Source organism: Anolis carolinensis, chromosome 4, assembly GCF_035594765.1.
Source record: "Anolis carolinensis isolate JA03-04 chromosome 4, rAnoCar3.1.pri, whole genome shotgun sequence".
Classification (NCBI taxonomy): domain Eukaryota; kingdom Metazoa; phylum Chordata; class Lepidosauria; order Squamata; family Dactyloidae; genus Anolis; species Anolis carolinensis.
Genome location: NC_085844.1, coordinates 135,163,919 through 135,183,300, shown reverse-complemented (window position 1 = coordinate 135,183,300; position 19,382 = coordinate 135,163,919). Strand labels below are relative to the sequence as shown.

The window sequence follows — 19,382 nt, the reverse complement described above, 5'->3', positions numbered from 1 at the left end:
CTCAGTCTGGGAATCTGCTCATAAATGACAAAATAGACAGAGAAGCATTGTGTGGCCAGACTGAACCTTGCTTACTTCTTCTTCAAATTGTGCTGGAGAACCCTTTAGAGTTCTACAGTATTGACATAAGTATAGAAGATGTGAATGACCACTCTCCCATATTCTCTAAACAAAAATTTGACCTAGAAGTTCCTGAGAATGTTCCCAGAAATATGAAATTGCCTTTGGAATCTGCTCAAGATGAGGATCTGGGGCAAAACAGCATCCAAAACTACACTCTCAGTTCCAATGAGCATTTCAAGCTGGGCGTGGAAAACAATACTGATGGAAGCATATATGTGGATCTCATTGTGGAGAAAGCCTTAGACAGGGAGAAAGAGCCATTCTTTGGATTGACACTTATGGCTGTTGATGGAGGGATACCACAGAGAACAGGCACAGTTCAAATAAATATTAAAGTCTTAGATATCAATGATAATTCTCCTCATTTTACTCAATCTGAGTACAAAGTAAGATTAAAGGAAAATAGTCCTCGAAATACACTTGTCACCAAAGTGGAAGCAAGAGATTTGGATTTCGGATCAAATGCTCAGATCACCTATTCCTTCCATCGAGTGCCTAAAAAAATACTTAATTTGTTTAATTTGAATGAAATGACTGGAGAAATAATTGTTTTGGGAGAAATTGATTATGAAAAAGAAACCAGTTATGACATGAGTATCAAAGCAACCGATGATGGAGGGCTTTCTGGACAGTGCAAGGTCTCAGTAGAAGTTGAGGACGTGAATGACAATGTCCCAGAAGTCTCAATCATTTCCCTTAAGAACATCATACCAGAGGATTCTCCACTGGAGGCAGTTGTGGCACTTTTTAGTGTCCGAGACAAGGATTCTGGAGACAATGGGAAAACTTCATGTTCTGTTGAAATGACACTTCCCTTTGTATTAAAAGCTACCAAAAATAACTTTTACCAGCTTGTTATCCAAACACCTTTGGACAGAGAGAAGGTCTCAGAATATAATGTCACCATAACAGCCATAGATCGGGGCTCTCCTAGACTCACCTCAACAAGCATTATTCATATTCAGATTTCAGATGTCAATGACAACTCTCCGATATTTGAAAAGTCTTTGTTCGAAATGAAGTTACAAGAAAATAATATACCAGGATTACTAATTGGCTCAGTCCATGCCATTGATCTAGACACAGAGCAGAATGGCAAAATTTCCTACTCAGTTTTGCCTGGAAATATTACAGCTAACCATGCAGCATCTTACATCTCAATCAACTCTGAAACTGGAAACATGTATGCCCTCCGATCTCTCGACTATGAGCAAATAAAGGATTTCAAGATCACTGTGAGAGCTACAGATGGTGGTATTCCTTCTCTGAGCTCTGACGCTTTTGTCCGAGTTATGGTCATAGACGAAAATGACAATGCTCCCTTCTTCCTGTATCCCCTTCAAAACAGCACATTCCCCTGCAATGAACTGCTTCCCAAGATGGCAGAGGGTGGTTACCTGATCACCAAAGTGGTGGCTGTGGATGGAGATTCTGGTCAGAACTCCTGGCTCTCCTATGAAATTCTGAAGGCCACAGACCCTGGTCTTTTCAGCATAGGAGCCCAGAATGGAGAGGTGAAAACCAGGAGACCACTGACTGAACGTGACTCCAGCAAACAAAGACTTGTTATTGTGGCCAAAGACAATGGTGTCCCTCCTCAGACCAGCACTGCAATGCTCAATATTCTTCTGGTGGATGGCTTTTCTGATCCTTATCTAAAGGTGGTAGATGTCCGTCAGCAGGACCCAGAAGATGAGGGGACTTTGACCATGTATTTAGTGATCTGCCTGGCATCGGTCTCTTTTGTGTTTCTCCTTTGCATTGTTTCCTTTGTTGGTATCAAGATGTGCAAGAAAGACCACGGAAGTAGTTTTATTGTTGCTCCTCCGCAGTTCCCGCCTGCTATTCCAGAGAACTATACTGATTCCCAAAGTGGATCACTTTCCAGGAATTATCAATATGATGTTTGTTTAACCAATGGATCCCTGAGCAGTGAGTTCAGATTTCTCCGGCCTCTCATTCCTGTCTTTTCTGTGGCGGATCCAAATCTTCCTGTGAACCACAATAACTCTTCCGTTTCACAAGATCTTCCCAATTGTTTGGACAGCAGTCAATCAGAGGTAAAGGTGAGATAATGAAGTGCTTTTCTATTCTTTTTCATTTTGAGTCTCCACAATATGAGAGTGAATTATCCTCATGTTCTATTATGACTTTCCATGACTCAATGTGCAATGAGATAATTGTATCAAGGACAATATCCAAATAGGGCTCGTCATGAACCCTATCTACACTGCTATATAATGCAGTTTGGAACTGTATTATATAGCCAGTGTAGACACATATAATGCAGTTTAATGCAATTAAACTGCATTTAATGAGTCTACACTGACCATATAATTGTTCAATGGCAAGTCATGTCAATAATTTATGTGTGTCATATATGTAATAAATGAATGCTGTGTAGTCTTGAAGGATATCTCCACCTGTTTCCTCTGTGGCAATGTGGAATTTATATGTCAGTTTCTTTAATAAGGCAAGGATGTTTTTCAGTTATTTACTACATTGCATTTCTCTGCACCCTAGGACATCTTATGTTTTTAGTCCTGAATAGGTTGTAGACTGGAAAAAAATGAGATTATTGTAAGTATTTTATGTATCTCTAGTATATTTTCAGTGAGGTTTCATTTCTCCTCTTCTTCCTTTGTGATCTATGTGATTGACTGACAAACATAAAACAATCATGCTGATGCTTTATTTATAGTATACTTTTTGCTCAGGTCTGGGAGCCTGTTGAATAAGTATTGTCCACATTCTGCCATTGTTTTTTTGAACTTCAGTACCTTATCACATCTCAAAATATAAGTGACTCCTATGTGTTGGGACCTCACTCCATTTAGAACCTGGCCCATGTATTGCAGGCTTAGTCATTTTATTGAATTAAGAAAAGGTCATTGAAATTACATGGGGGGAAGGGTTCTATCCAGTAACAGTTAGAAAAAAATAACATTGACCAGAAATTTACTTTTTGTTATTTATTATTATTTTTAAATAGTTTTAGTGACTTGATCATTGTAGGCCACAAACTTTCCAGAATTCATGTGAATCAAGACTCATTTAAGATCTGAAATGCCATGGGCCTATGGAGTAGAGAACGCAAAAGCTTGAATGTTGATGTGGGATTTCTGTTTCAATCCCTCCTAACCTAAAAAGTGAATCCCTATTGCTTGAGTGAATGAAATCTGGCAGTGTGGATACTGGATACTACCTGTATCCTTGACCAAATAAAAATATCAGAATTCAAGTGGCTATTACATGTCTCAAATACTCAGATTTTAAATGTCATGGACATATTTGAATGTTGATGTAACTACTTAACTGAATGAAATCTATAATGTGTTAAAAACATATTACATGTGTTTTAAATATATCTGTTAAATTTCACAGGATGGTAATACTTAAGGGCTCATTTATACCAACAGCTGTGTAGAAAAATGATGCTTGCCTTATTGGTATTGCACAGCCATACATAAAGTTATATTTTTGGAATATTCAAAGAGTGTCCTAGAAACGCTTTATTTGAAGTCACATACTAAGGCTGAAACAATTAGCATTCACGAAGTAGACTGCCTGGATGTTAGAGTTCCTCTCTACCATGACTTACATTTTATGGAGTTGCCAGTTGATGTCTCCTTTTAGTCCAAAAGCCTATTGTTCTGTTTATCATAGTGACCACTTAGTTGCATGAGAAAAGTCCATGAGCAGGATATCAATATAATTGTGCTTTCTCTCTGTTGTTCTCAGGTTATATGATATGCGGTGGCATATTACCTCTCTGATTCTAGCTGTGGTCTCTGGGCATGTAGACTAACAGCCATTGATAGTGTCCAAGTGGTTGGCAGCCATCATTACATCTTGTGGCAATGATGTACTGTACATTTGCTGTGTGATAGTGCTCCCTTTAATCTTCCCAGAATCTCTCATCAAAGGTCTGGCGACCATGCCCAGTGAGGAGCAGCTCAAATATCTGAGCATGTTTAGCCTTCAGAACAAAAGGTTGAGAGGAAATATGATATCCACGTTTAACTCTTTGAAAGACTGCCCTGGAGACTAGGACTCGATACATTGGTTCAAATTATAGGAAGAGGAATTCCACCTGAACATTAGGAAGAACTTCCTCACTGTTAGAAGTGTTCCACTGTGGAGCTCACAGCCTTTGACTGTGGTGGAGGCTCCTTCTTTGGAGGCTTTTAAACAAAGGCTGGATGTCCATTTGTCAGGGGTGCTTTGATTATCCTTTTCCTACATGACAGGGTGTTGGATTGGATGCTTTTGAGGTCTCTTCCAACTATGATTTTATGATGATTGAGGCCAGTGATTAAAAGAGGTATCATAATCCAAAATGTGTTTCCCAGAAATAGTGGGCACCTTCTCTAGTCCAGCTCTAACACACTAGGAATTCTTCTAGTGGACTCCTTTTTAAAATCTTATTTGACAATTATGGATATTCCTAAGGAAGAAGGGGGAGAGGAGGAAGTCTACAACCTCACTCTGTATCTGATCATATCCTTTGCTGCAATTTCTTCAGTTTTTCTGTTTTATGTACTACTGTGTGTTGTTATCAAGATTCAGAAGCAAAGGCAGTTCATAGTAATGTAAATATAAACATTTTCCCAATCTTCCTGTGGCATCTTATTCTAAGAAGAACAATGGGGGTTTCTGGAACTGAATCATTACCCAAGGCATACAACTCTGGGGTGTACTTAATGGCTATTCGGGCCACTTTGAACAGTAAGTTCTGGCTGTTAAGGTTTCTCCTTGCTAGTTATTCAGTATAACCTCAAAATACCCAGGAAAATCCAAACAACTTGACTGAATTCAGGAAGGCTACAATGTATAAATTAAATGCAATTGATGACTCAGATTTTTTAAAAATCGTGTCAGAAGAGACTTGAGAACATACTACAAGTCGCTTCTGGTGTGAGAGAATTGGCTGTTTACAGAGACATAGCCCAGGGGACGCCTGGATGTGTTACTGGGGGGCTTCTCTCATGTCCTCGCAAGCTAGAGCTGACAGATGGAAGCTCACCCTGTCTCACAGATGCGAACCAGCAACCTTAGGTTCACAAGAGTTTAACCCATTGCACTACCACAGCTCAAGACAACTCAGATGTGAATAATAGATTTAAGAAAATGAAATCTTCATACCTATGAATACTTTTCATTTATTTACACTTTCTCTTGCCATCAGAAAATCCTCAAGGTGAGAGATACGCACCCATCTGTAACAGTCCAGCATATTTTGTTGGTAATTATGTCTCTGAAAATACAGTAGAGTGCTCCCTAGATTGGAGCTATTTTGAATAATTATATGCAACCTATTTTGTTTTTGTCTGGTCCTTTTCTTATTTATCCATGTGAATGATGAAATAATGTTTATTTATGCGTGATACATTTGATATAGGAGATAAATGAGTATAGGCCTAACAATAATTTCTCTTTATAGAGTATATGGCATGCTAATATGTTTTTGAGCAAGCCACAAGGTGGCAGCATTGGCCAACCTATTGTCATAGGAACCTTTACTGGCACCACAGAGCTGTGAAAGCTGTATTTAGACCAAATTGAATGAGGAGGAAGATGGATCTTAAGCCTGGAAAGAAATACTAAATTAAAGAAAGCAGGAGATTAACTATAGCAGAACAAAAACATGTTTTGAGAGTAATCCAGAAAGCAAAACTTTGCATAGAGGGAAGGATTTCAAGATCTTACCTGGAAGACACTGGAAATGGAAGGCTATTTCAAACAAGGTCTGTACCTTTTGCTCTTAATCTCTGTTACTGGAGTGATGTGTGCTTCAATTCAGTATTCTGTGCCTGAAGAGAAGAAGCATGGCTCTCTTGTGTCAAATGTGCTGAAAGATCTGAAACTAGGAGTTGGGGAGCTCTCTGCTCGCAGAGCACAGCTTGTGTCTCAAAGCTCTAAGCAGTATTTCCACCTTGATACTCAGTCTGGGAATCTGCTCATCAATGACAAAATAGACAGAGAAGCGTTGTGTGGCCAGACTGAACCTTGCTTACTTCTTCTTCAAATTGTGCTGGAGGACCCTTTGGAGTTCTACAGTATTGATATAAGGATTGAAGATGTGAATGACCACTCTCCCAGATTCTCAAAAAAAGAATTTGATTTAGAAGTTCCTGAAAATGTTCCTAGAAATATGAAATTGCCTTTGGAATCTGCCAGAGATGAGGATCTGGGTGAAAACACCATCCAAAACTACTCCCTCAGCCCCAGTGAGCATTTCAAGCTTGGTGTGGAAAACAATACTGATGGAAGCATATATGTGGATCTCATTGTGGAGAAAGCCTTAGACAGGGAGAAAGAGCCATTCTTTGGATTGACACTTATGGCTGTTGATGGAGGGATACCACAGAGAACAGGCACCGTTAAAATAAATATTAAAGTCTTAGATAGCAATGATAATTCTCCTCATTTTACTCAGTCTGAATACAAAGTAAGATTAAAGGAAAATAGTCCTCGGGATACGTTGGTCACCAAAGTGGAAGCCAAAGATTTGGATTTTGGATCAAATGCTGAGATCAAATATTCCTTCCATCGAGTGCCTGATGAAGTACTTGGTTTATTTCATTTGAATGAAATAACTGGAGAAATAACTGTTTTGGGAAAACTTGATTATGAAAAAGAAACCAATTATGACATGAGTATCAAAGCAACTGATGGTGGAGGGCTTTCTGGGCACTGCAAGGTCTTCATGGGGATTGAAGATGTGAATGACAATGCCCCTGAAGTCTCAATCATTTCCCTTAAGAACATCATACCAGAGGATTCTCCCCTGGAGACAGTTGTGGCACTTTTTAGTGTCCGAGACAAGGATTCTGGAGATAATGGGAAAACTGCATGTTCTGTTGAAATGACACTTCCCTTTGTATTAAAAGCTACCAAAAATAACTTTTACCAGCTTGTTATCCAAACACCTCTGGACAGAGAGAAGGTCTCAGAATATAATGTCACGATTACAGCCATAGATCGGGGCTCTCCTAGACTCACCTCAACAAGTATTATTCACATTCAGATCTCAGATGTCAATGACAACTCTCCAATATTTGAAAAGTCTTTGTTTGAAATGAAGTTACAAGAAAACAATATTCCAGGACTGCTGCTTGGCTCAATCTATGCTGTTGATCTAGACACAGATCAGAATGGCATGGTAACCTACTCGATTTTGCCTGGAGATATTGGAACTAGCCCTGCAGCCTCTTATATTTCCATCAACTCTGAAACTGGAAACATGTATGCCCTCCGATCTCTCGACTATGAGCAAATAAAAGATTTCAGGATCACTGTGAGAGCTACAGATGGTGGTACTCCTCCTCTGAGCTCTGATGCCTTTGTCCGAGTTGTGGTCCTAGATGAAAATGACAACGCTCCCTTCTTCCTGTATCCCCTTCAAAACAGCACATCGCCCTGCAATGAACTGCTTCCGAAAATGGCAGAGGCTGACTACTTGATCACCAAAGTGGTGGCTGTGGATGGAGATTCTGGTCAGAACTCTTGGCTCACCTATGAAATTCTAAAGGCCACAGACCCTGGTCTTTTTAGCATAGGAACTCAGAATGGAGAGGTGAAAACCAGGAGACCACTGACCGAACGTGACTCCAGCAAACAGAGGCTTGTTATTGCAGTCAAGGACAATGGAGTCCCTCCTCAGACCAGCACTGCAATGCTGAATATTCTTCTTGTGGATGGCTTTTCTGATCCTTACTTGAAGGTGGTGGATGTCCATCAGCAGGACCCGGAAGACGAGGGAACCTTGACTATGTATTTGGTGATCTGCCTGGCATCTGTCTCTTTTGTGTTTCTACTTTGCATTGCTTCCTTTGTTGGTATCAAAATGTGCAAGAAAGACCACGGAAGCAGTTTTATTGTTGCCCCTCCTCACTTTCCACCTGCTATTCCAGAGAACTGTTCTGATTCCCAGAGTGGATCACTTTCCAGGAATTATCCGTATGATGTGTGTTTAACCAATGGAACCCTGAGCAGTGAGTTCAGATTTCTTCGGCCTCTCATTCCTGTTTTTTCTGTGGCGGATCCAAACATCCCTGTAAATCAAAGGATATCTTCTAGTTCCCAAGAAATTTCGGACTCAGTTATAAACAAAGAAGAAAAGAACAAGGTGAGATTTTCATTGAAAGTGAAATTTAAAATTTCTGGACTACGATATGTCATTTCTTCACTTCATGTGATTGTTTCCGTGTTTCTATAAATATAGAAAACATATAAGTGCTTGCACTCTTGAAGTGTAACTAGTTCTGTGAATGTTCTGTTTCCAATCAGTGACACTGTAACAGTGCTAATAATTAATCCTTAGTTTTATCATGTCTTTCCATTTACAGTATGATCTACACTTGGCTAGATCTGCCATAATCTTGATCAAGGAGACCTAGTGCTATGCATTTTTTCAATTCTAAGACACACTTTTCCCACCATATATTGGGGTTTTTTTTTTAAACCACAGGTGTGTCTTAGGTATTGTTTTGTTGGTGATGGCATCTTACAATCAGTGATATCTGAGAGTAAAAGAAATATTATAGTTGCTGGGTTGGTGGGATGGTGGTGATATACTAATAGTTGCAGTTAGAAAAATAAATACACTATCCAAAACAAGAGCTATTTGGGTCAGTTTGAAACATCTAGGCACAGAGATTTCTCGAATCACATCTGATCATAGATAATGACACACAATCATCTGAGAATCAGAGGTGGCATGGAATTGTAAACAGAGCTTTGAGCACTGTAATTGACTACCATTTTACAAAGTGGCATGTCTCATTTTGATTATTCTAGTTTACATTGAGAATGAATGCATACCTCATCACTGAGCAAAGTGTGGCTGAGTGACTGTGTGACCCTGACATATTTTCAACACTGTAAAGACCTTGTAATCCTATGATGGACAATAGTAGATATTTTCTTTAAATATCGTCATTGTGGAAACTATGCTTTCTCCTATTTATGTACTACTTCTGACCTGCTCATATATATATATATTTATAAATCTGGAATAGTCATGAACTGCCTAAGGGAAACCATATAATTTACTATTGTGTAAGTACCACTCTATATCCAGAAAATCTGAGTATATCACATAGAAATATTAAGCTTGTCATTTGGTTTAAAGAATACGCTGCCTTCTTTTCTAGTTGCCAAGGGAGCAGGCATGTTGCCAAGGGAGCAGGGGGGGGGGGGCTTCAGGGGCTTCAGCCCCTCCCCCCCCCTGAAATTCTCAGGGTGGTCCGCGAGAAGGCCTTACATTTAGTATTTAAATTGTTATGTTTATTCATATCATGATCTGATCACCATGCTCAATATATTGCATATGCATGGGGGTATTGGGATAATGATACAAAAGGTTTGCTAGGGTAGATCCTCTCCCACTCAGACTCAGCCCCCCCCCCCCCGCCCCAAACCAAAATCCCAGCCCCTCCCGAAACAAAATCCTGGCTACGGGCCTGCAAGGGAGTGATAACAACAGTGTTCTTAAATATGGTTACTTCCTTCATATAAGAACACAGGCTCAAATGTATGTTTCTGGAATTTTTTAAATAGTTATTGCTGCCTATAGGCTGTATGAGATTTGCATCCAAAGAAAACTGAAAGTTCTGACTTCCAATATAGCAGATTCAAGAATCATAAATGATAAAAAAACTATACAGTAGAGGTCCAAGATCATTTTTGAGCCTATTCATATTGGGAAATCTATTTTAGCTATGTAACAGAGAGATGATGAGAGAGGAAACTGCCCAAGGAACATCAAAGCCTGAAGTTCTTGAAGCATGAAAGAATGCTGAGCTACAGGACAGTTTGATAAAGATTCAGCTGGGAAACTTGGAAAAATGTGTGATGAGAAGGTGGGGCCTGGGAAAACCTTTGATAAGGAAAGATACAGAGGATTGCTTGTTGTTGTGAGACAGGAGTAATTGAAGAAGCCTAGATGTTTGGTAGAGGAGGAGTGAAAACTGTGATATTTCCTTTAAGTGTACTGTCATTAGAATTATCTTCAAGAAAGAGAAAGAAATGCTCTGTGAGTAGATAAAGACCTGCCTGGTATTTTCCCCAGCAACAGGAGAAAGTTGGGCGGTGATGTTGCATGATGCAGGGTGTGGAATGACAACTTCTCCATGCCCCCCGCTGGAAGCCCAACGATTTGCCACGATGCATGGCAAATCCATAGGCCTTTGTGATGAGGTCCTTAAACACTAGCCCAGTCTAGTGATTACTTGAAGTGCAGTTCCTGCTTTTTGCTAGAGCTGCTGAAAAAATAAGTAGCTGTTTTTTGGTGGGTTTTTCTGGTAATTATAAAGATGCAAAATAAGGGTTTTCCTGTTTCCTTTCCAATGGAAGTGGGTCACTTTGTAACAGAGTATCATCAGGAAATGCCTGCCATAGAAAGCATGCCCATTGAAAAATGGCTATGACACAGACTGACCCAAAATGGGCACACACACAAATGGAAATACAGGACTTTATCACATAATAGGTCTGTTGGATTCGTGATGGGATCCCATGTTAGATCTTGTCACATGATGTTGTGACTCTCCCAGTGTTGCATTGCCTCTTTATCATTATTTGATAGTATATTTTCATTGATGGGGGAAATGTTTAATGACTCAAATATTGCTGCTGTTTAACTATTGTGTCTGGTGTGATTTTTTTCATTGTGATGCAGTTCTGATACCTCAACAATCATGTAGTGTGAGTGGGTATAGTTTTGCTCTTCTCCTTTCTCTGATCCACAAGCAGGGTAGAGTCAGTCCACTTTCAGTGTCCAAAAAAAGACAGATGCAGTGATAAAGTCCTCAGATTGGGGGCTTACAGCCATTTCTGAAAATGAATGGTTTAATTTCAGTATAGCAGGGGACAGAAAATATAACATGATTTATTTTATTCCTCTTCCTCCTATTGAAATATCTCTATACTGTTCAAGGCAAGGAATTTTATTGTTTGGTAATTTAAAAAAATCCTCAAAGCATGCCTCCTCTTCAGCTTTATTCATTTGCAACTATTAGGAGATTTCATACTGTGAAGAGTCTGAGTACGACAGTTCCTCTTCCCATCAAATATCCTTCTTCCTCCTCATCACCGAAATATCCCATTGCTCAGCTTTCCTCAGTATTCTCTCATTCCTGGAAGACTACAGGTCTTTCAGGCTTATGTTTGGGAATTTTGTACATTTCTTTTCATATATATATATATATATATATATATATATATATATATGCATATATATATTACTTATGTATTTGTAGAAAATCCCCTGAATCCATAAATTACTATTTTATTTTTGTGTGGCATCATTTTAGTGGTAAACAACCACCTACTACTAGAAGTAGTTCATGAATGAGGCAATCATATTCAGCAGCTAAGAATGGTTTCAAGGATTAATTTTAAAGTGGCCTGAAGATGAAAACAAAAAAAAAATCCACACCCAATGAAGGCACTTGGTTGTAAAAAGCTTTTTCTGCATGGCAGGGGGTTGGACTAGATGGCCCATGTCATCTCTTCCAACTCTCTTATTCTATAATTCTATGATATTGCAATGTAGTTTGTTGATTAACAGGATGCTCTTGATCACAGACATCATGACTAAAACAACAAAATATATTATGTTTATTTTCTGTTGCATCTATTTTTTAATGTTCAACTTTTAATAACATACATTCTAAGCTAATACTAAGCTATGGGCTGCCATACAGTTGATCACATACAATCATAATATATTTTCTTGATTGAACCACCAGATGGCAGTGTTTGCAAACAAATTCATTTTCGTTAGAAACTTTCACTGAATAAGTGTATGAAAGCCATTTTCAGACAAAACTGAATGAGAGGCGAACAAGATCCTTTGTCTTTGATGGAAATATAAAATTCAACACAAGGAGAGTGTTGGCCAAGACAAGACAGAAATAATTTTCATTCTGAAGCCTTGTATGTGGAAGATTTTAGTCTGGAAGAGGTGGGACCATGGAAAGTTGCTTGAAGAACAGCCCAGGTCTGTATCTCTTGATTTTGGTCTCTGTGTCTAGAGTAATGTGTATTTCAATTCATTATTCCGTGCCTGAAGAGAAGAAGACTGGGTTCCTGGTGGCTAATGTGCTCAAGGATTTGAAACTGGGAAATGGAGAGCTCTCTGTTCGCAGAGCCCAGCTTGTGTCTAAAAGCTCTAAGCAATATTTCCACCTTGATACACTGTCCGGGAATCTGCTGATAAAAGACAAAATAGATAGAGAGGCTTTGTGTGGCCAGACTGAACCATGCTTACTACTGTCAGAAATTGTGTTGGAAGACCCACTAGAGTTCTACAGCATTGAAATAAGGATCGACGATGTGAATGATAATGCTCCAAGATTCTCTAAAGATGAGTTTGCACTTGAAATCCCAGAGAATGTTCCCATCAATACCCTATTGCCTTTGGAATCTGCTCAAGATATAGATTTGGGTAAAAATAGTGTCCAGAATTACACCCTTAGTCCCAATGAACACTTCCAATTGGAAGTAGAAAGGGATAATAGCCAACACAAATATTTACACCTTCGTTTGGTGAATTCTTTAGACAGAGAGGAACAGGAAGAGTTTGTGCTCACTCTTACAGCTGTGGATGGAGGGGTACCAAAGAAAACAGGCATCGTTAAGATTAATGTGAGCATTCTAGACATAAATGATAACTTTCCTCAGTTTCCTCAGACTGAATACAAAGTGATATTAAAAGAAAACAGCCCTCAGGGTACTTTGGTCTCCAGAGTGAAAGCTGTAGATATGGATTTTGGATCAAATGCAAAGATCACCTACTCCTTTCATCAGGTGAGTGAAAAAACACAGAACTTGTTTCGTTTGAATAAAGATACAGGAGTAATCACGGTATGGGAAGAAATTGATTATGAAAAAGAATGCAGTTATGACATGAACATCAAAGCAACTGATGGAGGGGGTCTTTCTGGACTCTGCAAGGTCCTGGTTCAAGTGGAGGATATGAATGACAATGTCCCAGAAATCTCTGTCTTGTCCCTGAAGAACATCATAAGAGAGGATTCTGCTCTGAATTCAGTAGTTGCCCTCTTCAGTGTCACTGATCGAGACTCTGGAGACAATGGCAAATCAATCTGCTCTGTAGATATGAACCTCCCATTTGCATTAACAATGGCCATGAATAACTACCACCAGCTTGTCATCCAAAGTCCCCTGGATAGAGAGAAAATCCCAGAATATAATGTTACCATCACAGCAATGGATCGGGGCTCTCCTAGGCTCACCTCATCAAGAATAATACATGTGCAAATCTCTGATGTCAATGACAACTCCCCAGCATTTGACAAGACTTTATTTGAAATGAAGATAAGAGAAAATAATATTCCAGGACTGCTAATTGGCTCAGTCCATGCTATGGATCTGGACACAGAGCAGAATGCCAAACTGACCTACTCACTTTTGCCTGAGAAGATTCATGATGACTTTGTAGCCTCTTACATTTCCATCAACACTGAAACTGGAAATATTTATGCCCTCAAATCTCTGGATTATGAACTTATAAAAGATTTAAAAGCCACAGTAAGGGCATCTGATGGTGGGATTCCTCCTCTGAGCTCTGATGTTACTGTTCATGTCACTGTCATAGATGAAAATGACAATGCTCCCTTCTTCCTGTATCCCCTTCAGAACAGTACATTTGCCTGCAATGAGTTACTTCCAAAGATGGCCGAAACTGATTACCTGGTTACCAAAGTGGTGGCTGTGGATGGAGATTCTGGTCAGAACTCTTGGCTTTCCTATGAAATTCTGAAGGCTACAGACCCTGGTCTTTTCAGCATAGGAGCCCAGAACGGAGAAGTGAAAACTAGGAGACCACTAACCGAACGTGACGCCAGCAAACAAAGGCTTGTTATTGCTGTCAGAGACAATGGTGTCCCTCCTCAAACCAGCACTGCAATGCTCAATATTCTTCTGGTGGATGGTTTTTCTGACCCATATCTGAAGGTGGTGGATGTTCGTCATCAGGACCCTGAAGATGACGGAACCTTGACTATGTATTTGGTGATCTGCCTGGCATCTGTCTCTTTTGTGTTTCTACTTTGCATTGTTTCCTTTGTTGGCCTCAAAATGTGCAAGAAAGACCACGGAAGCAGTTTTATTGTTGCCCCTCCTCACTTTCCACCTGTTATTCCAGAGAACTGTACTGATTCTCAGAGTGGCTCACTTTCCAGGAATTATCAATATGATGTATGTTTAACCAATGGAACCCTGAGCAGTGAGTTCAGATTTCTTCGGCCTCTCATTCCTGTTTTGTCTGTGCCAGACCCAAACATTCTTGTGTCTTCTGGCTCCCAAGGAATTCCCGAGCTGCTTGATAATAAACAGTCAAGTGATGGGGTAAGCAAATTTCTGTATGGTGAAATCTGTTAGAGGTATCTATGGATTCTTTTTTATTTTGTAACCATTTAGAGACCTGGCCCTTACAATTCTGCCTTCTCTCTAATGAGTTCGTCAGTAGATCATGTGACCATGTTCGACAGGATTCCAAATTGTGTTCACTTCCGTGTGGACGTTGTTAACATTGCTGACCTTACCCAAGTTGAGAGTGAGCACAACCTAAGTATGTATTCATAGTTCCCTTTAAATGGTAATATTTCAGTCATGCTTATGGTCAGTGTGATATTGAGGCTATTTTTGCAAGTTTAGTAAAATAATAGTAATCAATGCATTTGGCTATTTGTTTCTTCACAACACAGTTCTTGTGATTCTTCACGTTGCACTTTGTTGCTAAATTGTAAAGTGTTGTTATTTTTAATGACTTGTAATGGGTTGTGCTTGATTTTGTTTCCCCTTCACCCCGTGCTTCTACCTCTCCTTTCCAATGCATTTTATTGTCATTCCACTGAGATACATTTTATAGGTGTTTATAGAGTGGCATGATGGTGGTATCTTGGTCACTGCTTCCATCATTGTTCGTTACAGGCATCACGTTCCTTTTAGTCCTTTGCCTTGCATTTTCCTTGCAGAGATCTTTCCAAACCTTAAAATCATTAGTTTGAACCATGTCTACACAGCCAAAATAAAATGGATGTACTGCTCTGCTTCTCATGGGTTTCCAGATGATGCATGACTGCCTTTGCAGCAGGAGCCCAGCATTCAACCATGAATGTGGCTGAAGAGGATGTAGGATTTACTCTAATTCTTTCAGGAAGCTCTGGAGTGATTCCATAGTTTCAAAGATGTGGACAGCTGGATCTGGCCCAATCCACTGTCTATGCTTCCAATGGAGATAAATAGAAAGAAATTTTAAAAAATAAAATTCGATACCAAAGTATAAATGAGGTTTATTGATTTTAATTTGTAACCACAGTCTCCTATTAATCAAGACTGTCTTTAGTAGCACATTTATATATCATCTGGAATGTTGTGTAGAATAAATTATAATTATAATTATAATTAATTATAATTATTATTATTTTATTATGACACAGCAAACAAGATAGATATGCTGGATTTCATATCACAAAATCACAAATTGAACACTTCCCAAGTGTCTAGGACTGTGTGATGTATTTTCGGATGATGCGCGCAGATCCCAGCAGGGTGGCCTTTTGCAGTTGGCAGATCGCAACTCTGTCAATGTCTATTGTTTCCAAATGCCGGCTGAGATCTTTTGGCACGGCACCCAATGTGCCCATCACCACCGGGACCACCTGCACTGGTTTCTGCCAGAGTCTTTGAAGTTCAATCTTGAGGTCCTGATAGCGGCTGAGTTTTTCCTGTTGTTTTTCGTCAATGCGACTGTCACCTGGGATGGCAACATCAATGATCCAAACCTTTTTCTTTTCCACAACTGTGATGTCTGGTGTGTTGTGTTCCAAAACTTTGTCAGTCTGGATTCGGAAGTCCCACAGTATCTTTGCATGTTCATTTTCCAATACTTTTGCAGGTTTGTGATCCCACCAGTTCTTTGCTGCTGGAAGGTGGTACTTGAGGCATAAGTTCCAATGAATCATTTGGGCCACATAGTTGTGCCTCTGTTTGTAGTCCGTCTGTCCAATTTTCTTACAGCAGCTGAGGAGATGATCAATGGTTTCGTCGGTTTCCTTGCACTGTCTGCATTTTGGGTCATCAGCTGATTTTTCGATCTTGGCCTTAATTGCATTTGTTCTGATGGCTTGCTCCTGGGCTGCAAGGATCAGGCCTTCTGTCTCCTTCTTCAGGGTCCCATTCGTGAGCCAGAGCCAGGTCTTCTCCTTATCAGCTTTTCCTTCAATTTTGTCAAGGAACTTTCCATGCAATGTTTTGTTGTGCCAGCTGTCAGCTCTAGTTTGTAGTGCGGTTTTCTTGTAATGGTTTTTTGTCTGCTGTGCTTTGAGGAGTTTCTGATTTTTGACTTCAATCAAAGCAGGTTCTTTACTTTTCTTAACATATTCTGCCAGGGCATGTACTTCTTCTTTGACTGCTTGTTTTACTTGTAAGAGTCCTCTGCCCCCTAATCTTCTAGGCAGATAGAGCCGGTCAACATCACTGCGAGGGTGCAGTGAATGATGAATGGTCATGAGTTTTCTTGTTTTTCTGTCCAAATTGTCCAGTTCCATCTGTGTCCAGTTTATGATGCCAGCAGTATATCTTATGACAGGTATGGCCCAGGTGTTTATGGCCTTGATGGTGTTGCCTCCATTGAGCTTGCTTTTGAGAATTTTTCTGACCCTTTCTGTGTATTCTTTACTGACCACAGTCTTCACATGTTCATGCTTGATGTTGTCCAGCTGTAATATGCCCAGATATTTATAGGCCTCTGGCTGGTGACACTTTATTGTTTGGCCATTGGGCATATTTATGCCCTCACTTTCAATGATTTTTCCCTTCTTCAAAGCCACTGTCGAACATTTGTCCAAGCCAAACTCCATGCTGATATCAGTGCTAAAAATTCGGACAGTGTTAGTCAGAGACTGGATTTCAGTTTCCGTTTTCCCATACAGCTTCAGGTCATCCATGATGTTTGATAGCCGAGATTTGTTTTTTGTAAGATTGTTGACAGAGGGATCATGGCAATAATGAAAAGCAGAGGGGACAATGAGTCTCCCTGGAAAATTCCTCTCCTGATGTTGACAAGTCCATAGCTTTTATTTCCAACAAACAGTTCAGTTTTCCAGTACTCCATCATGTTTTCAATGAAGGTGCCAACGTTTTTACTAATCCCGATGGCATCCAGGCACTTGATGATCCAGCTGTGTGGGAGTGAGTCAAAGGCCTTTTTGTAGTCAATCTACGTCATGTGAAGATTAGCTTTTCGGCTTTTACAGTTCTCCAGAATTATTTTGTCAATAACTGGTCTTTTGTGCCCCTGCTTTTCCGTTTGTTGTCTTTCTGTTCATCTGGCAAGATGTTTTTTTCTTCAAGATAGTCTTGAATTCTGTCAGCTATGATGCCAGTCAGTAGTTTAAACATAGTGGGCAGACACGTTATTGGCCTGTAGTTTCCTGGTGCTGCTCCTTTTGCTGGATCCTTTTGTATCAGGTAAGTTCTTCCAGTTGTTAGCCATTCACTGATACTTCCTTTCTGCAGCATCTCATTGAATTGTTGGGCCATTTTTCCATGTAAACTAATCAGATGTTTGAGCCAAAATCCATGAAGTTGATCACTACCAGGCGATGTCCAGTTCTTGACTTTTTGCACTCGTTTGCTGATCATTTCAGTTGTTATTTCCATCTGTTCCATTTTGTTCTGTGAGAATTTTCCTTCAAACTCCTTTATCCACCCAGCGTTTTTGTTGTAGTTCTTATTATTTTCCCAAAGCTCTTTCCAATAAATAAATTATCTGATGTGAGTATTTTAATATAAAGGTATGGTTATTATTTCAGGGGATACTAGGATGCCAAGATTCTATATTTGATTATCTATTTGTCTCATTTCTTGTCCTTTCTTTCCTTTCCTGCTTCTTTTAGTAGATGTCGAGATAGTCAAAACATGGGATTACCAGAAAGAAAGGGTAATTTCTTTCTCTTGGATTTTCAACTGTGATATTTAGGGATTTCCAAGTTTTCCTGGGATTCTTTTTGAATTTTTATGAGAAGTTTTTAACAAATGGATCTGGGAGGCAATGCATCATAACTATGGTAGAATAACCAGAAAAGAAATAAGTATTATTAAAAGTGATAGGAAAGGCATTTCTACAGTAGGAAATCTTTTATTAGTTAAAAGACAATTTTTTTACAAAAGATATAAGTATTAGAAACAGTCAAAAATAAAATATTATTGTTATTATGTAATGAATGTCAGTGAAGAAAGACCAGCTATTTTTGGGTTTCAGTTTGGATTCAGGAACCAGATTACAGTATATACTTGAGTATAAACTGGCCCGAATATAAACCGAGGCACTTAATTTTATCACGAAAAAACTGGGAAAACTTATTGACTCTAGTATAAGATGAGGGTGGGAAATGCATAAAAATAAAATAAAAATTGATACCAATAAAATTACATTAATTGATGTTTTTGAATATTTATATAAACTGTAATTTAAGATAATAATAATAAGGCTTTAATAATGTAAGACTGTCCAACTCTGATTACCTATATATACTTGAGTACAAGCCAACCCGAATATAAGCCGGCCAGGACTCTCACTCGAGTATACCCAAGGGGGGCTTTTTCAGCCCTAAAAAAGGGCTGAAAAACTTGACTTAGACTCGAGTACATATGGTAGATCCAATTGGATCCAGATTGATTTGAATTAAATCAGACCAAGGTCGAAATCTTTTCATTTGGTTTCAATTCTAATTGGCTGGACATGCACAACTTTAAAAAAACAACCCAGGATTGTTCAGCTGCTCGATTGCTACTACATGTCAAATTTGTTTATGTGTTTTGTTGTATGTTTTCTGTATTGGTGTGTTTTTATCTATGAATTTTCTTGTATGTATTTTATGTTCATATGTTTTGAGTTTGTTCTATACTACCTCGAACCATCAGGAGAGGCAAATAATGTGTGTTGTTGTTGTTGTTGTTGTTGTTGTTATTATTAACCTAGTTAATTCCAATGAGTTCAGAGGTTCATTATGAACTATACATCTCCCTAAAGATCTTTAGTGTCCTAAACTAACATTAGGCAAGACATTTGTTTTTGAAAAGGGAGAAAAAGATTTTTAAAGCTGAGTATATTTATAAGATTAATGAATCATTTGCAAATGTAATGATCTCTTTTGGTAAGGCCTGGAAGATAATTCTGGTTGGCTAAATCGTACTTAATCTGAGCATATCATAGAACTGTG

The 19,382-nt window shown here is 39.1% G+C and overlaps 1 protein-coding gene across 15 annotated transcripts in view; it reads left to right on the top strand.

The window, feature by feature from the left end:
* LOC100555853 (protocadherin beta-14) overlaps positions 1 to 19,382 on the top strand; it is a 154,872-nt gene that overhangs the window by 131,676 nt on the left and 3,814 nt on the right. The window contains exon 1 of one of the 15 annotated variants that reach the window (XM_016993045.2): positions 72 to 2,183. The exons of 11 other annotated variants lie outside the window; for them this stretch is intronic. In XM_016993045.2, coding sequence (XP_016848534.2) covers positions 213 to 2,183 — 1,971 coding nt within the window. In that variant the 5' untranslated portion in view covers positions 72 to 212. Of the gene's footprint in view, positions 1 to 71; positions 2,190 to 5,876; positions 8,255 to 8,275; positions 14,503 to 19,382 lie in introns of those variants that run through there. 3 more of the 15 variants (XM_016993040.2, XM_016993047.2, XM_016993050.2) reach the window with 3 other exon arrangements.